The sequence below is a fragment of the Trichoderma gamsii genome (assembly GCF_001481775.2).
Source record: "Trichoderma gamsii strain T6085 chromosome Unknown Scaffold_64.2, whole genome shotgun sequence".
NCBI lineage: Eukaryota > Fungi > Ascomycota > Sordariomycetes > Hypocreales > Hypocreaceae > Trichoderma > Trichoderma gamsii.
Window position 1 is genome coordinate 15,324 of NW_020171401.1, and position 26,235 is coordinate 41,558.

At 45.8% G+C, this 26,235-nt stretch overlaps 7 protein-coding genes across 7 annotated transcripts; 6 read left to right on the plus strand and 1 right to left on the minus strand.

The window, feature by feature from the left end:
- Positions 1-466: 466 nt before the first annotated feature.
- TGAM01_v210489 (hypothetical protein) lies at positions 467-996 on the plus strand (the record flags this gene model as incomplete). The annotated part of the gene is made up of 2 exons (XM_018809579.1): positions 467-792; positions 855-996. 2 exons carry the CDS (start codon positions 467-469, stop codon positions 994-996), a joined length of 468 nt encoding a protein of 155 aa, XP_018657182.1.
- A 1,516-nt stretch (positions 997-2,512) lies between these two features.
- On the minus strand, positions 2,513-3,128 carry TGAM01_v210490 (hypothetical protein; the record flags this gene model as incomplete). The annotated part of the gene is made up of 2 exons (XM_018809580.1): positions 2,513-2,573; positions 2,857-3,128. The coding sequence occupies 2 exons, from the start codon at positions 3,126-3,128 to the stop codon at positions 2,513-2,515; spliced, it is 333 nt and encodes a 110-aa protein (XP_018657183.1).
- Positions 3,129-5,122: 1,994 nt separating this feature from the next.
- Positions 5,123-6,484, plus strand: TGAM01_v210491 (hypothetical protein; the record flags this gene model as incomplete). The annotated part of the gene is made up of 1 exon (XM_018809581.1): positions 5,123-6,484. The coding sequence occupies one exon, from the start codon at positions 5,123-5,125 to the stop codon at positions 6,482-6,484; it is 1,362 nt and encodes a 453-aa protein (XP_018657184.1).
- Positions 6,485-14,833: 8,349 nt separating this feature from the next.
- On the plus strand, positions 14,834-16,666 carry TGAM01_v210492 (major facilitator superfamily transporter; the record flags this gene model as incomplete). Its single annotated transcript, XM_024550809.1, has 3 exons — positions 14,834-15,964; positions 16,015-16,326; positions 16,364-16,666. 3 exons carry the CDS (start codon positions 14,834-14,836, stop codon positions 16,664-16,666), a joined length of 1,746 nt encoding a protein of 581 aa, XP_024404438.1.
- A 2,486-nt stretch (positions 16,667-19,152) lies between these two features.
- Positions 19,153-20,871, plus strand: TGAM01_v210493 (choline dehydrogenase; the record flags this gene model as incomplete). Its single annotated transcript, XM_018809583.1, has 1 exon — positions 19,153-20,871. The coding sequence occupies one exon, from the start codon at positions 19,153-19,155 to the stop codon at positions 20,869-20,871; it is 1,719 nt and encodes a 572-aa protein (XP_018657186.1).
- A 1,233-nt stretch (positions 20,872-22,104) lies between these two features.
- Positions 22,105-23,181, plus strand: TGAM01_v210494 (hypothetical protein; the record flags this gene model as incomplete). Its single annotated transcript, XM_024550810.1, has 2 exons — positions 22,105-22,395; positions 22,456-23,181. The coding sequence occupies 2 exons, from the start codon at positions 22,105-22,107 to the stop codon at positions 23,179-23,181; spliced, it is 1,017 nt and encodes a 338-aa protein (XP_024404439.1).
- A 1,039-nt stretch (positions 23,182-24,220) lies between these two features.
- TGAM01_v210495 (FAD binding domain-containing protein) lies at positions 24,221-26,235 on the plus strand (the record flags this gene model as incomplete). Its single annotated transcript, XM_024550811.1, has 5 exons — positions 24,221-24,675; positions 24,730-25,093; positions 25,152-25,818; positions 25,884-26,008; positions 26,068-26,235. 5 exons carry the CDS (start codon positions 24,221-24,223, stop codon positions 26,233-26,235), a joined length of 1,779 nt encoding a protein of 592 aa, XP_024404440.1.

Genomic DNA, 26,235 nt, shown 5'->3' on the forward strand with positions numbered 1-26,235 from the left:
TTCAAAAGTACTGTATGTATGTATGATGAATTTTTTTAATACTCTTTTCTAAAGATGCCACCTATGTCTGAATAATGGAGTTTTAAGTCGTGTCTGCGGAGATGAGTCTTAAATAAGATTAGTAGGTGTACCCCTATCAACAAAGGAAAGATATGACGGATACCTCACCGACTTTTCAATGTACCGTATTGCGACGTAGATTCCTGCCGAATAGCCGACAACTGTATGAACAGTAAATTTTATTCGTACGTTTCTGTCAATAGTTGCCGATATGCCGAGAACAGCGCAACGTACCACTCGATTTACATTTGTCAAGAATCCATGAATCATTTAAAACGCTTTGTGTTGATAGGAGGTTATAAATGGCTAACGGCCTCCTGTTAAAATCGTGGCTCCAGTCTCTCAAACAATTCCGAACTCGCATAAAATTTAATACTTCTGAATAGTACTACACTTTAAAGTGAAAATGAAGGCCTCTACTGGTGTTTACGGCTTAGCAGCAGCAGCTTTTGCCAGCTTAGCCTCAGCTGCCTCTCCCTACTGGTACATCACCACCCTTCGGACTTTCGAGACTACTTCCACAACATTCGCCAGCAGCCTTCAATTCAACTTTGAAGATGCCTCTATTTCCTTGATTACGACGTGCAAATATGCCAACGCCCCTGGATCTGGCCGTCCAGCCACGGTGTTGACTCCTACGGCCTGCGAGAATCCACAGGTGAAATTCACCTATATTCAAACCAGTCATTCTACCGGCCAAATTTCTATCACTCTTGAACATCTTAATGGAGCGTAAGTTAAGCCATTTTACCCTTTACAGCATAGACATGGACTGGCGCTAATGTGTCTAAAAGAGGCAACCTTCAAGGAGTGCAAAATGGAACTGGCATTGCTGACCTCGCTTGCCAGCAAGAAGAGAGCCAGAGTGGAACAACTTGTTATGCGGAGAATACGGAAATCATTCCTGGCACTGAGGCTGGCTCACCGTCATTCTAGTAGTCACAAATTCAAGGTTGAGGTAGAACAATAGGGCATGGAAGCAAAAATATTACCCGTTGGTCGGACCTGCGGGGCCTTCGGTCACTAACCCAAACTCTTTGCCATTGAGTTAGTCGTTACATTCCAGATGCACCGCATGATCAATAGAAGTTATACTACATACACTTACATTTATGCATAGGTCCTTCAGGATAGTTTCTGACTAAATAGATTGTAATTTCTAAGCTAGTGAACCCTATAATCCCTGCCACCCGTATAGTAAGAACCAATAGCAACGCCAACGACGTTGCTACAAAAACTACTGCAGGTACTGCTGGAATAAACTCAACAATAGACACTACTAGAAGACTGAGGCTACCTGTTCTGCTAACAACATCTTCAACGATTTTGCATCGACTACTTCCCATTCCGCTACCAGTGGTGGCTCTGGGGTGGCACTGCTGTGGATACGGAGGCGCCTACTTCAACTATAGCGATCCCACAGGCAATTCCACAAGGGAATCCTACGGACACTGTCGGCACAACGGCGCTTGCACGTATGACCTCAATTGAAAGAGGAGATTCAAAAACATTAAATCAGCCGAGTGGGTACAGTACAGCATCGTAGGCCAGACAATAAGCCGAGCTCTGTGCTGCCCTTCGGCAAGAATAAAGAAGATCCATGTGCCTGATAGCTCATATTATAGGCGTACCTGCAGTTTATCACAGGAGGTAGCTTTTAAATATTGCCTTTGAGGGATTGCTTGAGGTATGTATACGTTCATCAGCAACGCTAAACAACAACAGCTCCCCCCCTCTTTTTTCTTTAAAACAAAAAAGGCAATTTTTAAGTACGCAGCATTGTATTGCTACTTTGACTGCTGTTATATCGGCTAACTATTACTAACTCATATTCTGTTTCAAATGCCTTTGCTCTTTCAACGCTCTGCCCTGTTGTGCTATGCCAACCGTACCCTCGTGTCTGCGTGACAACGACGACAACGATGCCGCTGTCGACTAAGCTCTTGTCGCTTGCAGTGTTGAGAGATTGCCACGGATGATTACCTTCATGAGGGCACATGCTGCTAGTACCTCTGCAAGATTTTATTCTCGAGTTGTATCGTATTCGGTAGGAATTTTATTTAGACTGCCTACGTATTGAGCTCGAAATGCTATTACGCGGCCGCGAATGAAGACGACTAAAGATGGGAGGCACCCGACAACCATTGCTATAAAAGATGAATTGTCAGTATTAAAATTTTCCTCTGTTCCGACTTTGTTAGATTAGCGCGCATACGTACCGGTAGCTCCTTCTATAGCAGCCCACTATATTGCTGAATTAGATCTGCTCAAGTCTGTGGCGCTTTCAAAGTACAAGAAATAGAAAGGGGAGTTATGCTTGCCAATGAAGGTTCTTACCATTATGAGCCATGTCGTACTGACTTGGCCTGAAGTTTCGCTTGACTCAAGTGTGACACATCGTATTATAGCTGTAACCATGGTGATGAGACCAACTGTAAAGATAAAACCGATACTAAACTTTTCCGCAAGCGAGATTCTCAAACTCCAGAGCACGCGCATGGGGATGACCATAACTAAGTGTGAGAGTTAGCTAAGAGCAATCAAAAAAGGGGGTTAGAGGACTACTTAGAAGGTCAGTAGACAAGTCTCCTGCAAGACTAAACCACAAACTGATATTTTTCGCTTGTGCATCTCGAGGCGTATCGCATTCTCCTGCCGTGAACCAGGCGTGCATAGAGGAGCAGCTAGTGAAGTTGCTGATACAGCAAGCAATGAATGTCAAGATCGAGAATACAAGTACTGCCCTCCAAATTCTAATATAGAGGGGCAGTTTGTCCGTGAGTTGCCTGAACATACACATCAGACTCCACTTGACCATCCACAACGTCAGCCAGAAGAAAAACTGGACCAAAAAAAAATTCATGCAGCATCACGACGAGATCGTTTTCGAGACTGGCATATGGCTTCATGAGACCCGCTTTGATAGCTATAGAGTCGAAAAGGGTTGGAATCGTGGCGAGGTAGAGCGCAGTCATGATCGCAAAGGACGCCAGTGCACCATAGATGAGGATGTCTTCAGTTTGAAGCGGGATCCTACGGTTCTTGAACCAGCGCGCTGCCGTGCGCATGACAACGAAGACGGTGGCAACACAGAAGCATGTGATCAAGCTTTTCTGGAAACATTTAGCACTCCTCTGCCTATCTACCCAGCTAAGATCGAGCGGTTGCAGAGAGATTGATTACCGTGTCTGCCCTCTGTGATACATCTTGTGAGCCCATCATTCAAGTTGTACGGGTTCGCGTAACCTAGCGTCGTGAAGGTATCAATGCCGCGGCGGAAGCCATCAGCAATGACGGAGCTGCCGTGATAGAAGCTATATATAATTCAAGATGCCGCGCTCTGTCGGACTAATTTTCTACGCCGAACTAATTACGCTGTCTGAGATGTGGGACTGCCTAAATCGGTACTTTGGTGAGTTATAATAGGGTCGTAAATTAGTGACAATTAGTTTAGTCAATAGTCTAAATACAACTAACTAAATAAGTTTATTTACTTATACCGGTACTGTACAGCTAAAACTAAAAAAAAAAAAATCTTACTTAACGTTAGAAGTTCTTAGAACCTGGTCCCTTATAACAAACCGATCTCTTATGAATAGCTGGTTCCATTACAAATAAGCCTTATATTAATATTCTATAGCTTACAATAAACAAAGTCAATAAGCCTTATATAAATAATTTGTTATATTAATAGTACGTCATGGTTATTTATTTAATTCAAGTTTCAAAATTTTTATAACTATTATTTTTTCTATTTAAATGGTTATAATCTTAATTTAAAATAAGATAAGAAAATAAATCAGGAAATGAATTATTAATTGCCTAATTAACTTAGTTATAATTAATTTAGTTATACTCAATTAAGTCATTTATTAATCTATCTCAAATTATTTTAGGGTCTTCAATAAGATTGTTAAAGATTAATACTTCTGCATTTAGCAGTTGGCGCAACGTGACAATCCGTTATACAGTTAAGCCAACAGGGCAAAATATTAGGCCAAGTAGCAATTACTGTAACAGATCCAGCTGCATATAATGGAATCAACCGTTTACGAGGGACCAGGTTGTAACACGCAACCCCTCTCCCCCTTTTACAACCCAACACTTAAGGTCGCAACCATGACCCCTACAGGGTAGGACGGATCGGATTAACTAAGGACCGGTGCGCCAATCACAGGTGGCTCGATGAGCTCGTCCAACGAGCCCGACGAGCCCTCACAATCCAGACATCCCAACTGGATATATACGTTCACTTCTCCACGCTCTTTAGATAACTTAGATGGCTAGTTGTTAACACAGAATCAAGATTGCAGTACGATCTGCAAGTCTTACTATCTGGTGACATCTGTTTACTATTGCCTACATTGACCGAAGGTCTCCTAACCGCTCCGCCAACATAAACCCAGAACTGAACTCTAGGTTTGTCCCTTGGGAATCCCTCGTATTACTAACTATCTAGTGTACGGTTCGTCACACCCCCATGTTCTACTAATTTTTTTTTCCGTGCTTGGCCTTACCCGGTTTCTTCAACCTAATGTAAAATTTCCTTAAGCTGATCCACTAATACGTCATACGACATGGTGTTTTCCGCATTACCTGGCAGCTCTCTAATAACCCAATCCATCACCTGCCCCTTGAAAAAGGAGGTTACGTAGGCACCCACGTCTCATCATTGAAAGATCACTATCCAGCACCGTATTACGGGAACGTGCACCAGGACCCTTCCCAACTCCTTCATACCTTCCCATAAAGGCAATAATCTCGTCGGTACTAGCGTCAGTTGAATTGTCATCAACATGGCTGCCACAAAAATACGAGGTTTGGGCGCAGCTCACTCGGGACGGATCGCACGTCCGGTCCGAAGAATGGGAAGGATCGGTCAACTTTCATAGCGTTAGCAAGTGACTGAAAACTATAAGTAGGCCTAGATGCTCTCTTCAGCAACTTACTGCCTCGCCCTTACCCCATCCGGAAAAAGAAGACATAAAGAATTCACGCCATATTGAGCAAACTCGGTTTCTCAATATTATCTTAAGAGTTGATATCACTTAAGGCAGTCATAATGGTATCCCTATCTTCTAAGTCCAGGAAGCCACTTCTTGTCTTCCTGTCTCACCAAATGGAGGGTCATATCAATCCTATCTTGACTATTGCGTCCTATATGGTCAAGCGTGGATACGATGTCTCCTTTATATGCCCGGATCGGTACAAGGAAAAAATTACAAATGCAGGCGCCGAGTTCATTGATATGCCAGATCTAGATGACAATCATCGGGCACCACCAGAACTTGTACAAATACCATATGGTTTAGAGAGAATTGTCGTACAGATCACAAGGGTGTTCTTTGAGACAACAGCAATACGGGCGGAGACAGCTCTGGAAGCACTTCAGATGCTACGCAAACGCGACCCAGAACGCCAAATTATTATTCTGGAGGAGATATTCAGCATGGCTACGATGCCATTGAGATATGGTTGCCCCCTGCCAGCAGGTTTTGACAGCCCTCCTAAACGAATCGGAATCAGCCCCAGCCCTCTCATGGTCGAGAGTCAGGACACGGCACCCTTCATGCTCGCGCTACCACCGGACTCAACCGAATCTGGGCGTTTAAGAAACAAGGAGCTGCGGCGCCTCGTCAATGAAGGCCCCATGCGGCCATTATCAGAAGCTTGGGCCGCAGCAATGAGTGCCTGCAACTGTGAGGTTGTGCCAGATGGAAATCCTCTAAGCGCTTGGTTTACCAACTATGATGCGACTTTTTTGCTATGTTCGCCAAGTCTTGAATATCCCTTGAGCGATATGCCAAGCATGATCAATTTTGCTGGTTGTCTACCCCGGCGGGATATTAGCGCTAATTATGAATATCCAGACTGGTGGTCTGAAATCACAGAGAATACAGCAGCTGAAGACAGGAAAAAAATTCTGTTTGTCAGTCAGGGAACTGTAAGTAACGATTGGCATCAGCTAATTTTGCCAACGATTCAAGCCTTCTCTAGTCATGACGATATCCTGGTCATCGCTTCGCTAGGGGCGCGAGGCAGCAAAATGCCAGAAAACATTGAATTACCAGAAAATGCAAGGGTTATTGATTATATCCCTTACGATCTGATATTAGAGCATTCGGATATCTTTATCTCTAATGCTGGTTATGGAGCTTTTTGCCATTCAGTTATTAATGGTGTGCCCGCTGTATTTGCAGGGGAGTCTGAAGAGAAAGCGGAGGTCATAATGCGCGCTACATGGGCTGGATTTGCAGTGAGCCTAAAGACACAAACCCCAACTTGGCAGCAGATAAAAGAGGGTGTTCAGCGTGTGCTAGGGGATGAAAATTACAGAAGGAGAGCAGAAGAGTTAAGGCAGGAAAATGAAGCTCTAAATTCACTGGCGAGAATAGAGCAAAAGATTATTGACTTTACAGAGTAAATAATCTGCCTTCAGGGCTAGAGCTAGAATGGATACAAAATGGGCTGCAGGGAATTTTTCAGACACTGAACTGACAGCCAAAATGGAGAGAGCAAGAGACAAGACAATGATATAGACCAACTCATCCCTACTCATTAATATAGTCAACTTATCATCTATTGAAAATAGTTGCTGAACCTGCCTTCTCTATCAAAACAAATACCAGACGCTTACTTCTTAATTACATTCTAGCCTAAACTAGTCTGTTATCAAATGTATCCCCCACTCTTCAAGTACCTCTTCACCAAAGCCCCCCTGAAAAGCTCAACTCACAATTAAGCAAAGCCTATCTCGCCCTCAAGGTTCTAGTATACAATGGCGTAAGCCTCTGTGCCTCTATCTACTTGACGTCTATCAATCCTGCCGGCCACCGGAAGCCCGCGTGGCGAAAACGCTCAGCAAGGGCTCACTCTACTCCCAATTCCAACGGAAGGGAACGAGAGGGCACTTGCTCACACTACGAGGAAAGCAAAGGAAAGTAGGTCTCAAGAAAGAGGAAAAAATCCTTATTAGTTATCTTTCTATTAGCTTGTAATAGTTCTAGTATAGGGCTAGAGGGGGCTTTAAACATTGTATCTTTACAAACCGAAGCTTGTTTTGCTGGCCCGTTTCACCAGGAGCTGGCAACATGTTTGACTATACGTTTTACCCTCCGTTTGTTTGTTTGTTTGTTTGTTTGTTTGTTTGTTTTAATATTAACGTCCACTAAGTAACTTAGTCTCGTTCCTTGCTTTATTATCTTGGACAAAACTCCTATCTGAACTAGTGACTCTTTCAATTCTCGGTTAGAGTGGTACACACTGTTATGCGATACAACACATGTAGTTCGTGGTTGCTTCTGGGTGGTCTGTGCAGTTTTTTTGAGTTCCTCGGACCATATCTCGAAAGATAAGCTGTTGAGGTACTGGTGTTGCATCTTACGGAGCGCCTTTTTTCCGGTTTGAGTTCCTATCAATGCAAACACGCACTGGCATGTCGTTAATGTAAAGACCAACGATAGTTTGACAGATGATCGGTAAGCCTTGCTGTCTATATACGCTTCGGCCAACGACTACATGACTTGGCCCAGTTTGTATCTTGTAGGATGTCGTCTCGGATATGAGGTGCGACAATGTTAACTTGAAAGGCCGTCGAACACGGCAATGATTGTTCCTCAGCATCTCTGTCTTCAGCCTTTTCTCCCCTCTGATGTTAGCTTCACGAGGCTGGTCATTCTGAACCCACTCACACGGAGCTTCCACACCGTTTGGATGTTCGATTTAATAATTGATGTGACTTACAATACAGGTCGCACATGGCGAGTTGTTTACCCACACCCAGTTGGGACAGTTGTGCGAGTAAAAGTTCTTGCAACGGTATTTGTAGAATCCTCCGCTGCTCATTGTGATGACGGGACAAAGTATAGGCTCGGAGAAAGGAAAGGTAAGAAGGAACAGCTCAAGACTTATGGACAAGGGAACAAGCTGCTGAGATTGCAGAGAGATTTGCGGTATAACTTCTTGGAATGCTGAAAGTGGTGCCGAAAGTACTGATCGAGATAAAGGCAAAAAAGAGGCCCTTTGACTGCTTTATATATCGACATCTCGGACGGCCGGCTTTACAACGAGCTTCGACCCCGGACACCGTATCAAATACGCACATGCTACGGTGCGTCACTTTCTCACCCTGGCCTATCCGCTTCCTCCGCATCTTGAGAAGCACTTGTCGCTATGTACTCTAGGGGTGTTTGGCCAACGCTGTATTGCATTAGCTATCCCGACAAGGTCATCCTCCATACTACATGGGAAAAATGTGTCCAATCCTTGCTTGCATACGAGTACTGCAGAGCAGAGATTGTCAACTCCAACCGACTTGACGCCCAGAGCGCAACGAGATATTGTGCTCTGCAGGCAGCGTGTGAGAGCTCCCTACCTCGCCAGTTATGTATATGCTCCTGGTAGATGACCTCGGGCCTGATGATTGAGTTTACGCAGACACACAAGGCGCTATTTACGATGCTAACAGGCGCAAGGCAACAACTCCTCTCAACTGTCGCGACTAAGGATGGCATCCCCAGAGCACTATACTAGCACCACAGATTACTGCTCTATCATTTTAGCGCGTCGTCGAAATTTGCCAGTTTCTGTGGGTGGCTTTCTGGCACCCTATAGTAAAATAAGGTTAGCTGTTCTCAGGGCACAAACGGGCAGTTCAGTTTTATGTTAGCGGTCAGTCAGGTTGGTCGAACAGGCAATCCTATCATTAACTTATAGATGAGGTATCTGAATCCAATCTGATTGCTGTGATAACAACTGGCTATCAAAGTATTCCAAATGAGCGTAAAGAAGTGAACTTATATACCCAGTTGGTCCTGGACTCGTGAGGCTCGTCTGAAGAGTTGAACAAGCGTGCAACTATTGGCTGGTCGGCCTATAGTTAATCCAGTTTAAGCTAATTAAATATTATTTTAGTAATAATTATTAAAAAAGTTTTACTCCTAATAATACAAAAATACTTATATATTAATACAAATGAATATAAAAAAAAAAAATTTTATCATTAATATAATATTAATTATTCGAAATTAAATTTATAATTATATTATTGTTACAACATGGCTCCTATGGTCGCGACAATGGGCCTACAGGGTAGGCGTATATTTAATTAGCTTTATTATTGTATATAATGATAATATTATTATAATTATATTTAATAATATGTTAACTATAATTTCTGAATATAAACGAAATTATATGATTAAAAAAATTATTTACTTTTAGGAATAAATAAATATAAACTTATATATTTTAATAAGATTATTATTTAAAAATATAATTTGAAATATAACTTTATATTAGATTAAGGATTTTTTATTTCTTTTATATTATAAAAATTTAATTTTGGTTTTTAATATAAATAAATTATTATTGAATATTTAATATTTTATCACTAAAACTTAATTATAAATAATAATACTATATAATGAAAGTTTTTTTTTTAAATCAGAATTTTATTAAACAATATTAAGAAGAATGTTTAAAGAATATTATAATAATAATAATTATATTATTCTTAATTTTATAAATTTTTAATCTTATATATAACTATGTAATCACATAATAAAGATTCAAATATAAGGCTATATTTAAGTAATTTCAAACTATACAAAGATGTCTTAGAAATATTATTATCGCTTCAATTTTCAAAGTCATACTGCAACCTTGCAAGATCTGGCCCGGGGGGTCTTAGCCCCGGCCCCGAAAAAATTATACATACTGTAACGATCCGTTATACCGTTAAGCCATACAGGGCAAAAGATTAGACGCAGTTACTGTAACGGAACCAGCTGCTTATAAGGGATCTAACTGTTTACGAGGGATTAGGTCGTAACACATACATTAATAATATCAATCAAGACAATCAAGAGGATTGGCACTAAACTCTAGACAGATATATATTCATAGTTGCGTCTGCTGTGATAAAAGGAAAGGGGCAATGCTTACTGTATTTCGTTAGCCCGGAAGAGTAATCAGTTATTGCATGGGGTAACAATGTCTATGGCCCTACTTCGCATCCTACAAGCATTTGGAATCTTTTCTTATTGTAATAATGCCTAGTCTAACCCTCTAATGGTAGGACTTGGTCAATCTAGAGAAATATTATACAGGGGTTGTAAGCCAATTATAATATAACATTTGAAATATGCAACTTGCATACTGCATCATTTTATATCAGAAGTACCACTTTCCTTACAGCATATTGTTGCAGTGTGAATGGCCCACAACCCAGGAAAATTTAGCCGGCCCATTAATTTTATGATCCACACAATGCTTGTAGCTCCACATCTAACAGCACCATTAATCTAGTACAGCCGTTCTTGGCGGCGGTGTCGGCATTCCTCCCGATCTGGATCGGCCTAGCCGATTGCTTTAGGACCCACCCAGGAGGCTCAGCCTAAAGCCCACTTACACGTCATCAGATTCCTTCCGACGTTGCCTAAGGCCCACTTATTACGGCAAAAATCAGATTCCTTCCGACGTTGCCTAAGGCCCACTTTTCACGGCATCAGATTCCTTCCGACGTTGCCTAAGGCCCACTTATTACGGCAAAAATCAGATTCCTTCCGACGTTGCCTGGGGCTTCCCTTGCTCAAAACCGGCTTGATGGCGGAATTTTCTAACATTCCCCGCCAAGGCTTCCAGTAGCTACATTAATTAAGCCTTCCATGATTCCATTCTCAAGCTATGGCTGGTTCTCAGAATAGGTGTCATGACATTCGAGTGTGCCGATTACAATTCGGTAACAATAGTCGGGCGTAACTAAGCTATAGGACTCGGGAGCCTTTTGAGGATGGTCAAGAAGCTGATTCCTTTTACCTGCAAGTGGATAAGCACGATTAGTAGGCTTTGAGTTAAGTCTGGCTAATGGAATTTGAGTTTATGTAATCTTGCCCGGCTGGCAGATTCAGAGTACTACCTGCAGTTGTGTAGCTGGGAGGAACAGTCTTCTGACATTTAGCCTGAAACTGTTTAGTTCACAGTTGCTTGTATGTTGGCGAGCCCGTAATTTCCTCCCGATTTGCCTTACTTACATAACAGAACACTCGAACTTAGCACATTGCATCGAGGCATCAGCCGTGCAGTTACCAGCTGGGCCGGCTTGAAGCTCGGGCCCAACTCACTAAGCATCCTAAGCATCCTAAGCATCCTTTCTATTTTCTTACTTATTCTCATTAGGGTATGCCGGCGTAGGCAAGCAGGTGCGTCACAGTAATAGTACTATCGGGTCGTAATACATGCCGACTTGCCGCTCGCCATCGGGGTTAGATGTATCCCGATAGCCCTACTGCCAGGAGAAGAAATAGTAACTTGATTAATGCACAATACATTTGCTTGAAAATATGCCACCTCAGCTGAACCTTTTTAGCGGGCCGAGTTAACTAGGGCAGTGATGATAAAACTTGTTTTATTTCTAGGATCCCATGCTACCCATAGTCGCATGCCGCCTTCCGGTGGCCTCTCATCATCTTAGAATCTGAACGTGCCGCGTAACATGGACCATACATTATGACGGATGAATGACTGTAACTTCTCTTATATTTTCCTGCTCCTCAAGGCAGATTTCGTCATCCGGAAGATGAAATGCTGCCGCAAATGGGCACTATCGCCCGTCGGAGTTTAGACTTACCCAAGGGGAGAAACTACTGCGGTCCTCGCGTCATTACTCCAATCAACTAATATAGTGCTGGCCACATTCTCATAATCGTTCCGTCAAACCATAAATAGTGCAGTAGACGGATTTTGTATGCGTCACCTGCTGGCAGTGAGGGAATCAACTTGGTTGTGACCGAAAGGTAGCTCGCCCGATGAATGTTCTCTCAGCTGGTGATAATCTACTGAAAGTAATGGCCCCTCCTGGTAATCGGGGTAGACCTATGTCCAGTAAGCATGGGGCCGCGGAGAAACCCAGAACAAAGAGCTTGTCCTTTAGAAACTAAGCAACAATATTAACGTATGGTGTATGATTTATCCATGCATTCTTTTAGTGTATGTAACATAGAGTAACCACCATTGCCGGCATTAACTTTAGATTTCTACTCGCTTAAGAAGGAAAGGCTGGATAGAGTGCCATATGATACCAACTTGGGCTTTCATACTTTACATAAGTTTACATAAGATTGTGGCTCAGGTGCGACAAGCGTTCCATGATTGAGAGCAGATTGAGATTCTGAGGAGTCGGAGACCAGCCCATGATAAGATGTTGGCGCGCAATAGTGGTCACAGGTCAACACGGCGAGAGGACTCTGCGCAATGGGGGAACTGTACGATGCTGGATGACCGTCATACACGATATCTGGGTTTTGATTAAATGGAATCTCTCGCGAGCATATGTTTGGTTGAGGAGAAGTGTAATCAACCCCATTCCCAGCCGGTTCGCACGAAGAAACCGCGTCAGTGCTTAGATGAGGAAATTTAGCACATCTCGGTGTTCCCGCTGATGAATATAAATGACTAGGAGAACAGCCGACGCTGCCCTAGCTGCTCTGCGTTATCTACGGGGAAAGACTGTGGTGGGAGACGGAAAGGCAGTTGTATGTGAGGATTTGGTATATCGGAATAGCCGGCGTTGAAGTTGTATGTAAAGTTAAAGTAACATCAATGGTGCTTTGGGCTAAATTTGTTGGAAGAACAGTGACGCTTGAATCGTCTCTTGCTCGCAAAAGGGCGATTTCTTCGGCTCAAGGGTGACAGGAGGTGCCTTGGCAATTGGCAAAGACAGCCCACGAAGCTTGCCGCGGCTAGCAACACCAAGACCCCAGGTAAGCTGTGACTTGTAGCCTGAGCATTTGATGCCAGATAGCTCCTGAACCCAAGGTGTAGATCGTAGTCTGGCTAAGTCAAAAAGTTTCGAGGAAGCGCATCGTGGCACTGCATAACAATTCCATAGCGTAGTGCTTTACGCTTTACAGTCTTTCGTAGATAAAGCTTCGAGAATGACTTCACCAAGTGAAGAATTAGAACTCTCATTAGGCGGGACACATGACATTGCTACGGGCCGAGTTTTCCAGCCTTGTCCACAACATCCATTGCGTCGAGACTAGTTCATGCGTGCTGTTGCGTATAAGAGCAAAATAAATCTACTTCGTAGGGTGTAGACCAGACAGAGGCTAACAGCGGAGGCATTTATGAGTTCCACTTCTATCGCTGATATGCTTCATAATCATGACCAATAAAAATCCCCTTTTCCAGCATTTGGCATTTATGCCTCTCTACTGCTAGGGTGCAAAGGCATCCGCGCTACCCATGTGAGGTAGTATGCAGAAACTATTTTGAATTACGGAATACTTTACCAACCACTGCCGAAAGAGGGAGGGGCTGTGTAGGGAATATTTGGAACTACTACTCATTCTTAGTTGTATAGGGAGTACAGAGTCCAAGCATGCATAATTGACTAGACTAGATAGGAGATTAGAAAATCTAGAGCCAAAATGCTTTTACAATTACTCCGTATTGATTGCTGACGGCCATACTACAGACGCTGGCGACTGGACGCTCTCGCCAAGCCCCCGGAACTCCAACTGCCAAGGGCTATACTGCATAGGCTCTACGCGGAGAGATCGGGCCACGGTGACTTTGTCGAGTACCACGAAAGATTCGGACACGACACCAGGCCCACCTGCAAGTGCGGGGAGCCAAGAACACAAGGCCACTTTGCGGAATGCAGAATGGTCCGCCCCTTCCTGCCGGAAGTCCCTGAAAAAGATCTCCGCGCAGGCATCACCCCCCTCTCCTACTTATTAGGACCAGACGGTTACAAGCATTTTCAGACACTAGTGGAGGACACGAGCCCCTACGGCCCTGGCCCCCAAGACACAGATTGACACAACTTGACACAGATTGACACAGAACTTTTCCTTTGTTTCGTATGACACGTAGCGAACGCGGACTCTGAACCTGCGGCTCCTACCGTCCTATTGCCCAGAAGGGATTTATGTAACTAGCTTACTTAGTGGACGTTAATAATAAAACAAACAAACAAACAAACAAACATTGATTGCTGACGGAATTGGTATAGAGCTTCGTATCATTGTCCACAGATGTGGATTTCGTGGTTGATGGACCGTTGCGGCTTTGGTATACAGAACCCGCCATATATGGCGCCAATTCGGCAGAAAGGAGTAATCAACGAAATGCATTCGGCCGATTGAATCGGACCTGAAATGCTGGGAATTTAATCATCCAGCGAGCAGCGTTCAGACCAACTATGCTTCGGCGATTACGACTGAGGTAGTAACCGTAAAAAACGGATAGATGTGCAAGCGTGCCACCGTGCTCTGTCCTAGTCGTAAGGTGCGCACTTATGCACCATTCCATACGACACATTCCAAGGCCTGCCTTTCAGCGGGGATCCCATAGGTCCTCCCAGGTGCAAGCTTCGGCTAGCAAATCCCTGCGGGGCCTCGACTTGCGCGAAGTGCGAGGTGTCGGCATCCCAGAGAAGACCGCGAGTCCGAAATGCAATGCGGGAAATGGGGCTCCAGACAGGCTTTGCCCGTCTAGTCTCTCCTTGCTGCCCAGGCCAATGGGGCTAAAGCAAAAAAGTCCTTGTAGAAGGACTCTCGATCGTGAGAATACTGGGTAGGTATATCTAAGGGAGGTTGCACCGCGTTGAATGGAGATTCTTGGTTTCGCTTTGGAGCGTTTGTGCAATCTCGAATCATCGTTCCATCTTCTCTGTTGGCAAAATAAGTGCAACAAGTCAACCTGTCAGCAACTGATCGAAGGGGATCACCCATATATTTATATCTACGGGCCTTCGGATCGTGTCAAGATGGCCACCCCAAGAAGCTCTACTGAGTTAACCTCCGTGAACTCCGGACGCACGGGACTTGAGACAAAATCTGAACACAGAGACGCAAAATCAAGATCAATGGAAAAAACTGCGACACCGGACGATATCTACGAAAACTCAGCCGCTGTCACAGATGTTGAAGGAAAGGATGCCGATATCAAGGAGAGAACCGATGTGGTTGAAACCACAGGCGTCAAACCCAAATCACAAGACGACGACGACACAGAATATCCTTCATCGTGGAGGCTGGGCCTGATTTCCATCGCCCTGTGCCTGTCGGTCTTTTGCATGGCATTGGACAACACTATTATCGCAACTGCCATCCCCCGAATCACAGATCAATTCCGCGCCGTCGATGATGTTGGTTGGTACGGCTCAGCCTACCTGCTCACCACCTGCGCCGTCCAGCTCATCTTTGGTAAACTCTACACCTTCTGCTCTGTTAAATGGGTCTACCTGTTCGCCCTTTTCCTCTTTGAGCTTGGTTCGCTCATATGCGGTGCTACGCCTAACTCTGTTGGCCTCATTCTCGGTCGAGCCATTGCTGGATTAGGTGCAGCTGGTGTTTACTGCGGCGCCCTTTTAATCATCAACTGGAGTGTTCCGCTGCGCCGGCGTTCCATGTATATGGGTATTATTAGTTCCATGTACGGCATCGCGTCCGTTGCCGGTCCTCTACTGGGTGGCGTTTTTACCGATCACGTTAGTTGGCGATGGTGTTTCTACATCAACTTGCCCTTAGGTGGTGTTACCGCTGCTTTTATAATTCTATTCTTGCAGCTCCCCAAGCCCAAGCTTGCCAAGAAAAAGCTCACTCTTAAGGAGCAGATCAAGTCTTTTGACCTGCTCGGTACGTTCTTATTCATACCCGGAATCATTGCTCTCCTGCTTGCTCTGCAGTGGGGTGGTACCAAGTATCCTTGGAATAACGGTCGAATAATCGCTTTATTCGTTATATTTGGTGTCCTCATCACAGGTTTTGTCATAGTGCAGATTTGGTTGAAGGAAAATGCTACAGTTCCGCCTCGGTTGTTCGTAAACAGAACCGTTTGGTCTTGCGCTATTTTCAGTGCCTGTTTGGGTGCCAGTTTTTTCGTCATAACGTACTACGTACGTAGGCTTATACCGCATTAATTGACCTCCTACTGACGATTTCCTAGCTTCCTATCTGGTTCCAGGGCGTCAAGGGCACAACCGCCATTCAATCCGGTATCAAGAACTTGCCCTTAATACTTTCGCTCGTCATTTTGTCTATCATTTCTGGAGGCCTCATCACAATTGTCGGCTATTACACCCCCTTTATAATCGCGTCAACCGTCCTCATGTCCATTGGTGCCGGCATGCTCTCCACCTTGAACGTGTATACTGGCGCAGCCCACTGGATCGGCTATCAAGTCATCTTTGGTATCGGCGTTGGTCTAGGTATGCAGCAGACCATGGTTGCCATCCAGGCGTCTCTCGACGGCCCTGATGTCGCCATGGGTACTGCCATTATTAACTTTTTCCCAGACCCTTGGTGGCGCCCTTTTCATTTGCGTCGCCCAGAACGTCTTCCAGAACAAGCTTGTTTCCAACATTGCTGATGCTCATATTGCGGGCCTTGACCCTAACACCGTAGTTGACATTGGTGCTACCCAGATCCGGACTTTAATTTCTAGAGACTTTTTGCCTATGGTGCTTCTGGCCTATAATAATGCTATTACAAACAGCTTCTATGTCTCTGCCGCCATGGCGACCTTGTCTGCTATTGGCGCGGCTTTTGTGCCCTGGAACTCTGTTAAGGGTACGAAGATTAAAATAACTGCTGCTTAAAGAGGTGTATATATATACTAGAAGTCAAACTGGTTTTAATATTATGGACCTTCCTTGATCCGGACTAAGTGCTGCCGACGCCGTGCCATCGGCCAGTACTATGCAATGATACGCGAAATTGCAATGGTGTGGATACCGGTTTACGCCAGGATTGTCAGCTGCAGGACACATCTTGGAAGAGTGAGCTGACCTCCCATGGGGAAGGTCCCTTCGGCAGCGTTCGGGCGTAGGGAAGCTCGTGGCTTGTAACGAGCAAGGGCAGCACTTAAGTAAATATCGTAAGCCCAACGTTAACGGAGGGCTATTAGCTCTTTGACTCTTTAGTAGGGTAGAGCATAGTATGTAGAACAAGAAGTAGCTCTAATAACCGCCATGCTGATCAAAATACACGATAAAATCATAGCCCAGTACGCCATTTGAGTGTAACCCTTTGACTTTTGCATCCGGCAATAGCTGTTGCCGGTGCTGGTGGAAACCTTTCATAACAGCTTGCTTTAATGCAGCGTACGTCTCATGCATGTCGACATATGCCTCTTGCGTAGCTTTCGCAAGTCGGTAGCATCAATCAGATTCGCCATCTCGTGTTCGATTTTACTAAAGGACAGCACCTTTAAATTGTCCACGTCGTATACTTCAGCAAGTATGGACAAGCGTGTGGATGTAGAGAGCAGAGCGAGGGGAGTTGCCTCGGCATGAGAATTCCTAAACGAATGAGGGTCATAGTTCGCATCATACAGTCCACAGCTGTCGGATATGTTAGCCCTCCGTCAAGTATGCTAAGACTGGTAGAAGGCTTGGTGTGGCTCGGCCTATTATCGTCGTACGTCTCGTTAGGTGCGTCATCCGGCTCAATTAGCTTAGCTACAGGTCTTTGGTACATGCCCTAGTGCCAAAGAGACGGCAGCAGTGAGTTCGGGTACTGTGGAATTGGAAGCAATCTGCTCGAAGAGCTCCGGAAAGCGATTTGCGGACAAGTTCATCTTCGGGATAGAGGCAAACGAACAAGGGAGTGGCGTCGGATAGCGTCGCGAATTAGCTTAGCTTTCTGGAACTTGGCAAGGTCTAGTTGGCTAATAATCGTTCTACAGCTTAGTTGAAGGTAGACAATTTTTGTTTGGACCTCGACGCCTGCTACGGTGGCGGCGTCCGATTCTGTCGGGGTGGTCAGCGGTGAGGCCGGCTTGGCTAGCTAGGCCGCTTGGCTAGCTAGGCCGCTAATGCTCTAAAAGTTTGATCACAGTAACGCATTGGCCGAGTCTTACAGCTGAATAGTCAGTTTTCACTTGGAAACCAATCTAACAGATGGCAGATGCACTCGAAGATATAGAGATGGAGGAGAGGGAAACTATCAACCCGATCACACTGGCACCATGGGAGAAGAGAGGACGCGCTGCAAGTGACAACGTCCTATTATTGTCTAATTTCTAACTGAAGAGGAAGAATTGCAGCAAATTGCAGCAAATTGCTCATAAATTGAAATGTCCCGATTTTTCGGGCCTCACACTTGGTCACTAAAAGTGGAACCCACGGGCAGTAGGATGGAAGGAATTTGAATAGTTGGTCCGCCGGCAGCCAGCGCGAACTGCCTTGTGGGATAGATATTGCTTGCTTATACCGATGACATCGGCTGCGCGGCGAATAGTTATAGTCGGCGGCCGCTCTGGTTCCTGTAAACATGCTTAAATGGGGACATTTTATCTGGCATCTGGCATCTAGCATCTTGCATCAGCCTCAATGCTGCAAAGAATGCCTTACTCGGTACCATAGCTTTGCGTAGCTAGTGTCAGCGGAGTTATGACTTCACTTAACATTTGAACGTCGTCAAAGTGCGACGTTTTATGCTTCAACCGGCCGAAGGCGTAAGCTTGCTCCGTAAAGTCGTACTGTACAGACACCAAGTGAATGGTAGATGCATTATTCCTATTCCAGCCTAGGGCGTAAGCTTACTCCTCGTTCATCATGCTCCACTATACAGTTATGACCGGTTGGGTGCGGGAGAGCCGAGTAGCCTGGTACCTAAGGCTGTCAATAACTTTAGGAAGTTCAACCAAGCTTGGCTAGTGCGGCCTGACTGATTCCATATCAAGGTCCTCACACTGCGTATGGAACTATTGGTTACTCCACTATTCTACGGAAGTAGCGACTAATAAGGCATGACTAACGCTGAATTAGAGTATATCAGAAATCCAACAATATGTCTCTAGGGATTCCCCTGGGGGAGGGGGGGGAGGTAATATTGTCGGGTGTATCTATTAATATAGGATGCCATCGGCCAAGACGGTAAGGAGGGCACCAATCGCAGGGGGTTCCTTGTATTGCTAGATAAATGCATGAAATAACAGACGACTCAAATGAGACAGGGAATTTTCTGGTTTTTGAAATTTAGAAATCCTTATTCCAGAGATCTCTCTCAATAACCCGGCCCAAGTTGACCGCTTACTCACAGTGTGTTGTCACTTATTGTTCTGAGATAAAGTTCGTCGGCGATGGCAAAGAACGACCAAGGATACGACTTCATTATTGTTGGCGCGGGTCCTGCTGGGTGCGCCGCCGCCATTGACCTGGCGCGAAGTGACGGGCATCCACGAGTCTTACTTCTAGAGGCAGGGGACAGCAACCGCGATGTGTCCTTCCGCCAGCACAGCAACATGCTCGTCCAAATGCGGACAGAGTCTCTGAACTGGGAGCACAAGACCGTTGATCTGCCGCATCTCTACGGAAGACAGATCAACTTAAATCGAGGCAAGGGGCTCGGTGGCTGTTCTGCCATCAACGCCACATTTTGGTTTCGAGGATCTCGGGACGAATGGGATGAGATTAGTGAGCTTGTGGGCGATGACGATTGGCAATGGGCCAATGTGCGAGAGCGCTTCAAGAGACTCGAGAACTACCATCATGAAATCGAGCCAAGGAGTGGCGAAAAGCGATACTACGACCCCGGAGAGGAGGCGTACGGTACGGCCGGGGGGATCAATATCTCGAGCCCAGTTACCAACTGGACTCGTGACATGGCCGAGACAGCTGACACATGGGCAGCTTGCGGTTACAAGATCAACCCTGACGGCTCTGACGGTGACCACGTCGGAATCGTCATGGCCCCACTGAGCGGCTACGGTGGTATCCGCAGCACATCGGCCGACCTCCTAGAGAATGCGCCCGAGAATCTACATGTTAGGACTAAAAGCTGGGTTTACCGTGTCCAGTTTGAAGATGGCCAGGCCAAAGCAGTCACACTTTCGGACGGCGAAATAATCAGGGCCGCGAAAGAAATTATTCTCTGCGCTGGCTCCGTCGACAGCCCCAAGATACTCTTACACTCTGGTATTGGCCCAGCTGCCCAGCTCTCCAGTCATGGTATCCCAATCGTCTATGACAATAAGAATGTCGGCCAGGACCTGGGAGACCACTATCACATGTTCTGCTTCTTCACCAACAGAGATGACAGCATATGCCGAGCCGGGGCTCCGAATGGCGGCAACATTATGGGATTTCTGAAAAGCGAAACGGCGTTACGAAGCCCAGAGTTTGAGGCGCTTCCCAAAAATATACAGCGACGGCTGCAAAAGCCAACCGTGGCTACTTTTGAAATCGCCCATTTTGGTGCCAGCGATAGGACCCATCCTTCTATCCACGGACGAAATTCGATCCTTGTTATCGAGCTCCTGAGCAGCCAGGGAAAGGGCGAGGTAACTCTCGCGTCTGCGGACCCGGCTATGCCACCGCTGGTACGGCCGAGTTATCTCGAGCACCCATGGGACAAGCGAGTGGCAATCGAGGCCACTCGGGAGGCTATGCGGGTCATGGATCATGCCAGCTCACCAAAATCAAAAGTACCAGGGACCACTCACGTGTGCCCGAAAAGCGACAGCGAAGAAGATATTCTGGACTACTGGAGGAGGAGCTTGATTAGCACCTGGCACTTGACCGGAACTTGCAAGATAGGGAAGTCCGAATCTGCAGACCGAGCGGTGATAGATCCTGAGTTTAAGGTATACGGCGTGAATGGATTGAGAGTTGCCGACATGAGCATCGTGCCTCTGGTACCAAGGCAAGTCAACCGTTTCATCCTACACCCTTCGAAACTCGTCCTGCCGAGGAAGAGCCTTTCGCTAACCGGCTGCAGTTCGCACCCGCAAACGATGGCATATCAAATGGGCATGATGGTGGCATCGAAACTGATCAAGGAGTACGGGCTGAATAACTGAAATTAGCGCAGAGTACCTCAAATTGCACCAGTAGAGCGGTAGATGCATCTCAGTAACGCTTGGAATATTTTGCAGTTACAAGCAAACCAGCACTAACTGGTGGAGAGAAAACTGTAATCGAAACCGACACATGCTCATGACTTTTAGTAGGAAATTTCAGGTATTAATTTTTGTTGTCTTCTTGATGTCCTGATACTTTACTCCGAACCGTATACCGCAATGTTTGCAAGTCATTGAGCCTCGGGTATTAGCCTCTCTCCCTCGACAAGGCGGATAACTGCAATGCCAGCTTGTGACATGGAGAAAAGTTTGCATCTTGCGAGCCCCTGCGGTTGGAATCTAAAGGCGGGTCGAATGAAGACGATGATTGCGATGTCGCGAGTGGGAAGTACGGCTGCCACTGCCATCTTGATGTTCGAGTCCGTCCGCTAAATACGTTCATTAATGCGACAGCAACACCCGTGGGTCGAAGAAAAGAGGTCACCAACTAGGCCGTGTTCTCCTAGTTTGTCGTTAGTGCTATTATTGTGTAGAAAGGCAAAAGGCTTAAACAAGGTCCGTGCACCTTGTGATATGTAAGAAGGATGTACGTGGTGTTGTGACGAACCGGATTCCTGCACTAGGTACAGGGTAGTGATCCCAGATTTATGCTGGCAGAGAGGATAGGGCGTATGCGCAATCTTATCACGACCGTAGCGGTCATTATAGAAGTAGCGTTTAGAACTAAGCGTACAGTAGTAGCTAATTGTTATTGATATTCTTGTTAATGACTGTCTCAGCTACCTAGAAATAGGCGCGAAGAGTGATGTATACATTTCCTGATGATCAGGGTGGTGCTCACTGAAGTGCTAGTGATCGCGGCCGCGATTACTGCTGCTGGCGTAGTTATCAAGGGAGTGATTACTAAGACCCCAGCGATCACTTGCGCGTGATTGGCCCGAGCACCCGGGGTTCACCCGATGGCGGCCTATGCGAGCCGTACAGTCTACCGAGCCCAGCGCGCCCGCTCCTTCTTCCTCCATACTTCCTCTATGTCATTCTTATGAGGGCCTCGAATAGTTTACACGCAATATAATTTTGCGAGCGGTATGGGAGACTAGCTTTTTGCTCTCATTTCCATCCCAATATTTACGAGAGTACGTACTAGGACTGGTCACTAAATTTGGACCTCTATCTTCAACCTCCATTATTCTGAACTGTCACTCATATAGCTCGCTATAGGCTGGTTCACGAATGGCGATCTCTATCCATACGTTGCGACCGGAGTGGCGAAAGAGCTACGAAGCTTGTCACGTCGAGATACCGCGAAAGGATGATGCAGTCTATGTAGACTGCTCTGTAAAGCTGATAAGTCAGAAACTGACTATTCGTTATCTTGCATTCGACTCACCAGAAGAGGTCATAAATCTTCAACATCATCCAGAGGCTTATACCGCATACATAGTATGCAGTGGTCATTTCAAGTTTTGGAATGGTAACACGTGCCGTCACTTGCAAGGCGGAGATTTTGCCTTTATTCCTCCAGTAAGTAGACATACTCCCTCAACGTTTGCCTGTCGCTGATTTGGCTTACCGTATTATTAGGGAACTACTTATGGCTATCAGCCACTTGCACCAAATTCAGAATTATTGAGATTTAAGACGCTGGAGGACCAGACCGATCTCTTGCAAGCTATGAGACAATTTCACAGCAATTGCTTTTCTAGCCATCCGGGCCAGCGAGAAGTTGCGTCAGTCGATGCAAAGGTTACTTGCGTTCCTGGTAGTTGCCGCCTACCCGACTTAACATGTTTTTCAGAAACGGAGAATACTATACCAATAATAGTAGAACCGTATTTTCTTCGTCTTCCTGTCAGCCCTCGATGGATCTTTGGTGGAGTAATGACGCGACCCTGCGTAAAAGCAACCCACTGCGAAGGGAAGTTCTCCATATCTGCTATGGAGACGTCTGATGCTCACCGAGTGCAGCCATTCCTCAACCGTTGGCTAAGCTTCACAAGAGTGGATCACTGCTTCTGCGTTGTGGAGGGCACATTTAAGATAAAGTTCAGAGGTCACGTGGAATGGACTCTCATTCGAGGGGGCCAGGCTATTACAGTCCCAGCAAGGCAAGGATTCACTGTTGATGTGGGTAGTGGATTTCTTCGGTTGGTTACTATTACAAACGGTACTGGCATTGACGAGTTGATTTGTAAAGCCGGATACCAATGCGCAAGTTTGACACTACCGGAGACAGTGAGTTGTTGGGATGGTTGGGATGAAGTCCGTTTTATATCAGCCTGTTCCGAGGTAGGAGCTCTGCTTGGATAATTCCAAGGCTGTAGCTCTCGAATGTCTACTACTTCAAAAAAATGATCAAGATATTGCATTGCCATAAATACTTCCCTCCAGCTACCGCTTTGGGGATGTATACGACCCGAATCTAGTGATGAGAACTACATAATGTCAGTGATGCAAGTCGACATTGTAAATTTGCCGTTTTATTTCAGAGCAATAGGGCCATTTAGCTCCGCTCAAGGGATATGCCAACGCGACAGCTCCTTTGTTATGGGAACAGAATTGCTGTACTAACAACTTGAATTCGAGAAAATGTAGACAGCAAGCCTAGTCCTAACTCAGGACAACTTTTTCGCCTAATTAGGATTATGGCTATATAGCTGGCTAGGGTCGCAAATGCCAACCAAACCAAATTAAACCAAACCTACCGTCACAACCGCACGCTACGAGGCAGCATCTAGCGTCGAAATGCTTACCATAATAAGAAAAATACATTCGGCACTCTCTGCCGAAGAAGTCTCAGAGTAAGCGCTACTGCACTGAGGTCTCAGTCCTACGAAGTAACAGTTTCCAGATTCATCATGGCAACAGCAACGAACAAGCAAGCGTTCCGAAATATTCTCGGCAGTAAAATAAGGTATCTTACCTATTCTTCTCCTTCTTGCCGATAATACTTCTACGAAGTACATGCCACAAGAGTATTAGCTTGGGCATTAAGGGTCCACTCAACCGGAGCTTACGTTACCGACATGCCGTTGTAACTCGGCAGAATGGCAATCCTTGAGCCCTTTACGAGGAGCATGGTGGCTTTATCCCAATCTATAGCGGAGCGGACTGGGAGCGAGTGTTAGCAATATCTGTAAGATTCGTGAGACGGCTTGTTTTATGTATCACCCCATATTTTGGTTGGTGTTGCATCATTTTCCTAAATTAAATGATTAATAGTTGTATCTGACATAGGAATATAACTATGGCAGAGGACGCGTTACATTCTGGCTTTTTTGTTTAGAAGATTTGATATTTCTTACATCATTTAATTATTCTTTTGCATGCCATTCCCGGCATATTTAAGATGAAGGCCGCTTGGCTTAGCCTCCCATGGTTCCACGCGCTTGTTGTGGAAGCCGTACAAGACTGCAAGGTAACGCCAAAGTCTCCAAGATGGCCATCACCGTCAGATTGGGAACAGCTTAACCGAACAATCTCGGGGAAACTTCTTAATCCCCTGCCGCCGGCTTCTGTTTGCCATCGCAATGAGCCCAACTTTAACCCTTCTCAGTGTGTCGTGGTCTCTACACAGTGGAATAGCTCCGTCTTTCACGCCGACGATCCATTGAGCGTTGACTGGCCTAATTTCAACAATGACTCTTGCCTACCAGATCCGGACGCACCATGCAATAAAGACGGCTTCCCTATATTTGTTGTAAATGCCACAAGTGCAAGCGACGTGCAAAGCGCGGTGAACTTTTCCAGGCAGCGGAATGTGAGACTGGTAATAAAGGCTACGGGACACGATGTTCTTGGGAGGTAGGAACGACTTAGAAGTCTTACCGGCCAACGCTAATCACATTGTTTCGGCAGGTCAACCGGCTCTAGTTCATTGTCAATCTGGACACATTATATGCGAGGCATTACCTTTAATAAAAATTTTCAGCCTCAAGGATGCAGCTCCCCACTAGGCCTGTCAAGCGCGACAATAGCAGCCGGTATGCAGATGGGCGAGATCTACGCGGCAGCTGCCCAGCAAAACTTGACCGTTGTAGGAGGCGATGTTCCAACCGTTGGAGTTATTGGACTTTTAACTGGCGGTGGTTATGGACCTTTGAGCTCTACCTATGGACTTGCTGCAGACGCTGCTCTTGAGTTCGACATTGTCACAGCAGACGGAAAGTTGTTGACTGTCAATGAATGCCAACACACGGATCTCTTCTTTGCATTGCGAGGTGTAAGTGCACTGTGTGCTACTCTACCGGCTTACTTGGCTAACAAATGTGTATTTCTAGGGCAGTGCAGGGACATTTGGAGTGGTTACTTCTGTCACAGTCCGGACCTTCCCGAATTTGAGTATTACGACGCACGTCTTAACCATCAATGCAACGGCAGACTCAGAGGCCTTCTGGGATACAACCGCCCTAATTCATTCAGACCTTCCTCGGCTAGCTGACGGAGGATTATCTGGTCAATATTTCATTTTGCCAAACAGTAGCTCCGCTGCAGGGGCCAGGGTTCTTGGATCTCAAGCGGCCAGTCTCCAACTCGGTCCGGGCAGAGGTATTATCTCCTGGGCCCTTAACATTATGAATCAACCTGCAGCTGCAGCAAACGGGCTGGTCGAGCCACTGCTCCAACAGTTGAAAAATTCCACATGGAGCTCCCAGATTTCCATTGAGACGGAGACTCAAGAGTTCCAAGATTTCAGCAGTTACGCGGACGTCTTCGATGGCCTGCAAGTAGTTGGTGTGGATGGCTTAATTGGAGGGAGATTTCTCGACAAAAAGGCCCTTAGCAGGAACAAGGTGGACATCAAAGAAGCACTTAAGGCTACCATTACTCCAGCTGGAGGTATAATCCTTGGTGAGATGCTCATGGGAAAGGGTGTTTGGGACGCACAACCTAGGGGTGGCGACAACGCTGTAAGCAAAGCGTGGAGAAGCGCAATAACAAATACCTGTGAGGAGACGTCATATTCTATAAGCTATGGATATTTAATAGTTACTGACTAAGAGCACATGTAGTGATCCCTGTTGGTTGGGCCCCTCTAGATGCCAGACAGAAGGAGCTGGTTACGTCTGAGCTTACTAACAAGAATATGGCTGCATTACGCCGACTAGCACCACATACAGGTGTCTATTTAAATGAGGTTCGTTATTGCCCGAGTCTGTCTTACATAGGCTATAACTAAATTCTAATTCCCTTCAGTGCGATCCTATGGAACCAAACTTCCAAAATAGCTTCTGGGGTGACAAGTATGGAAAACTTTTGCAAATTAAGCAAACTTATGATCCGCAAGGTGTGTTCTTTTGCCATCCCTGTGTTGGGTCGGAATTCTGGATAATGAGACCCGATGGGCAACTCTGCAAGATTTGA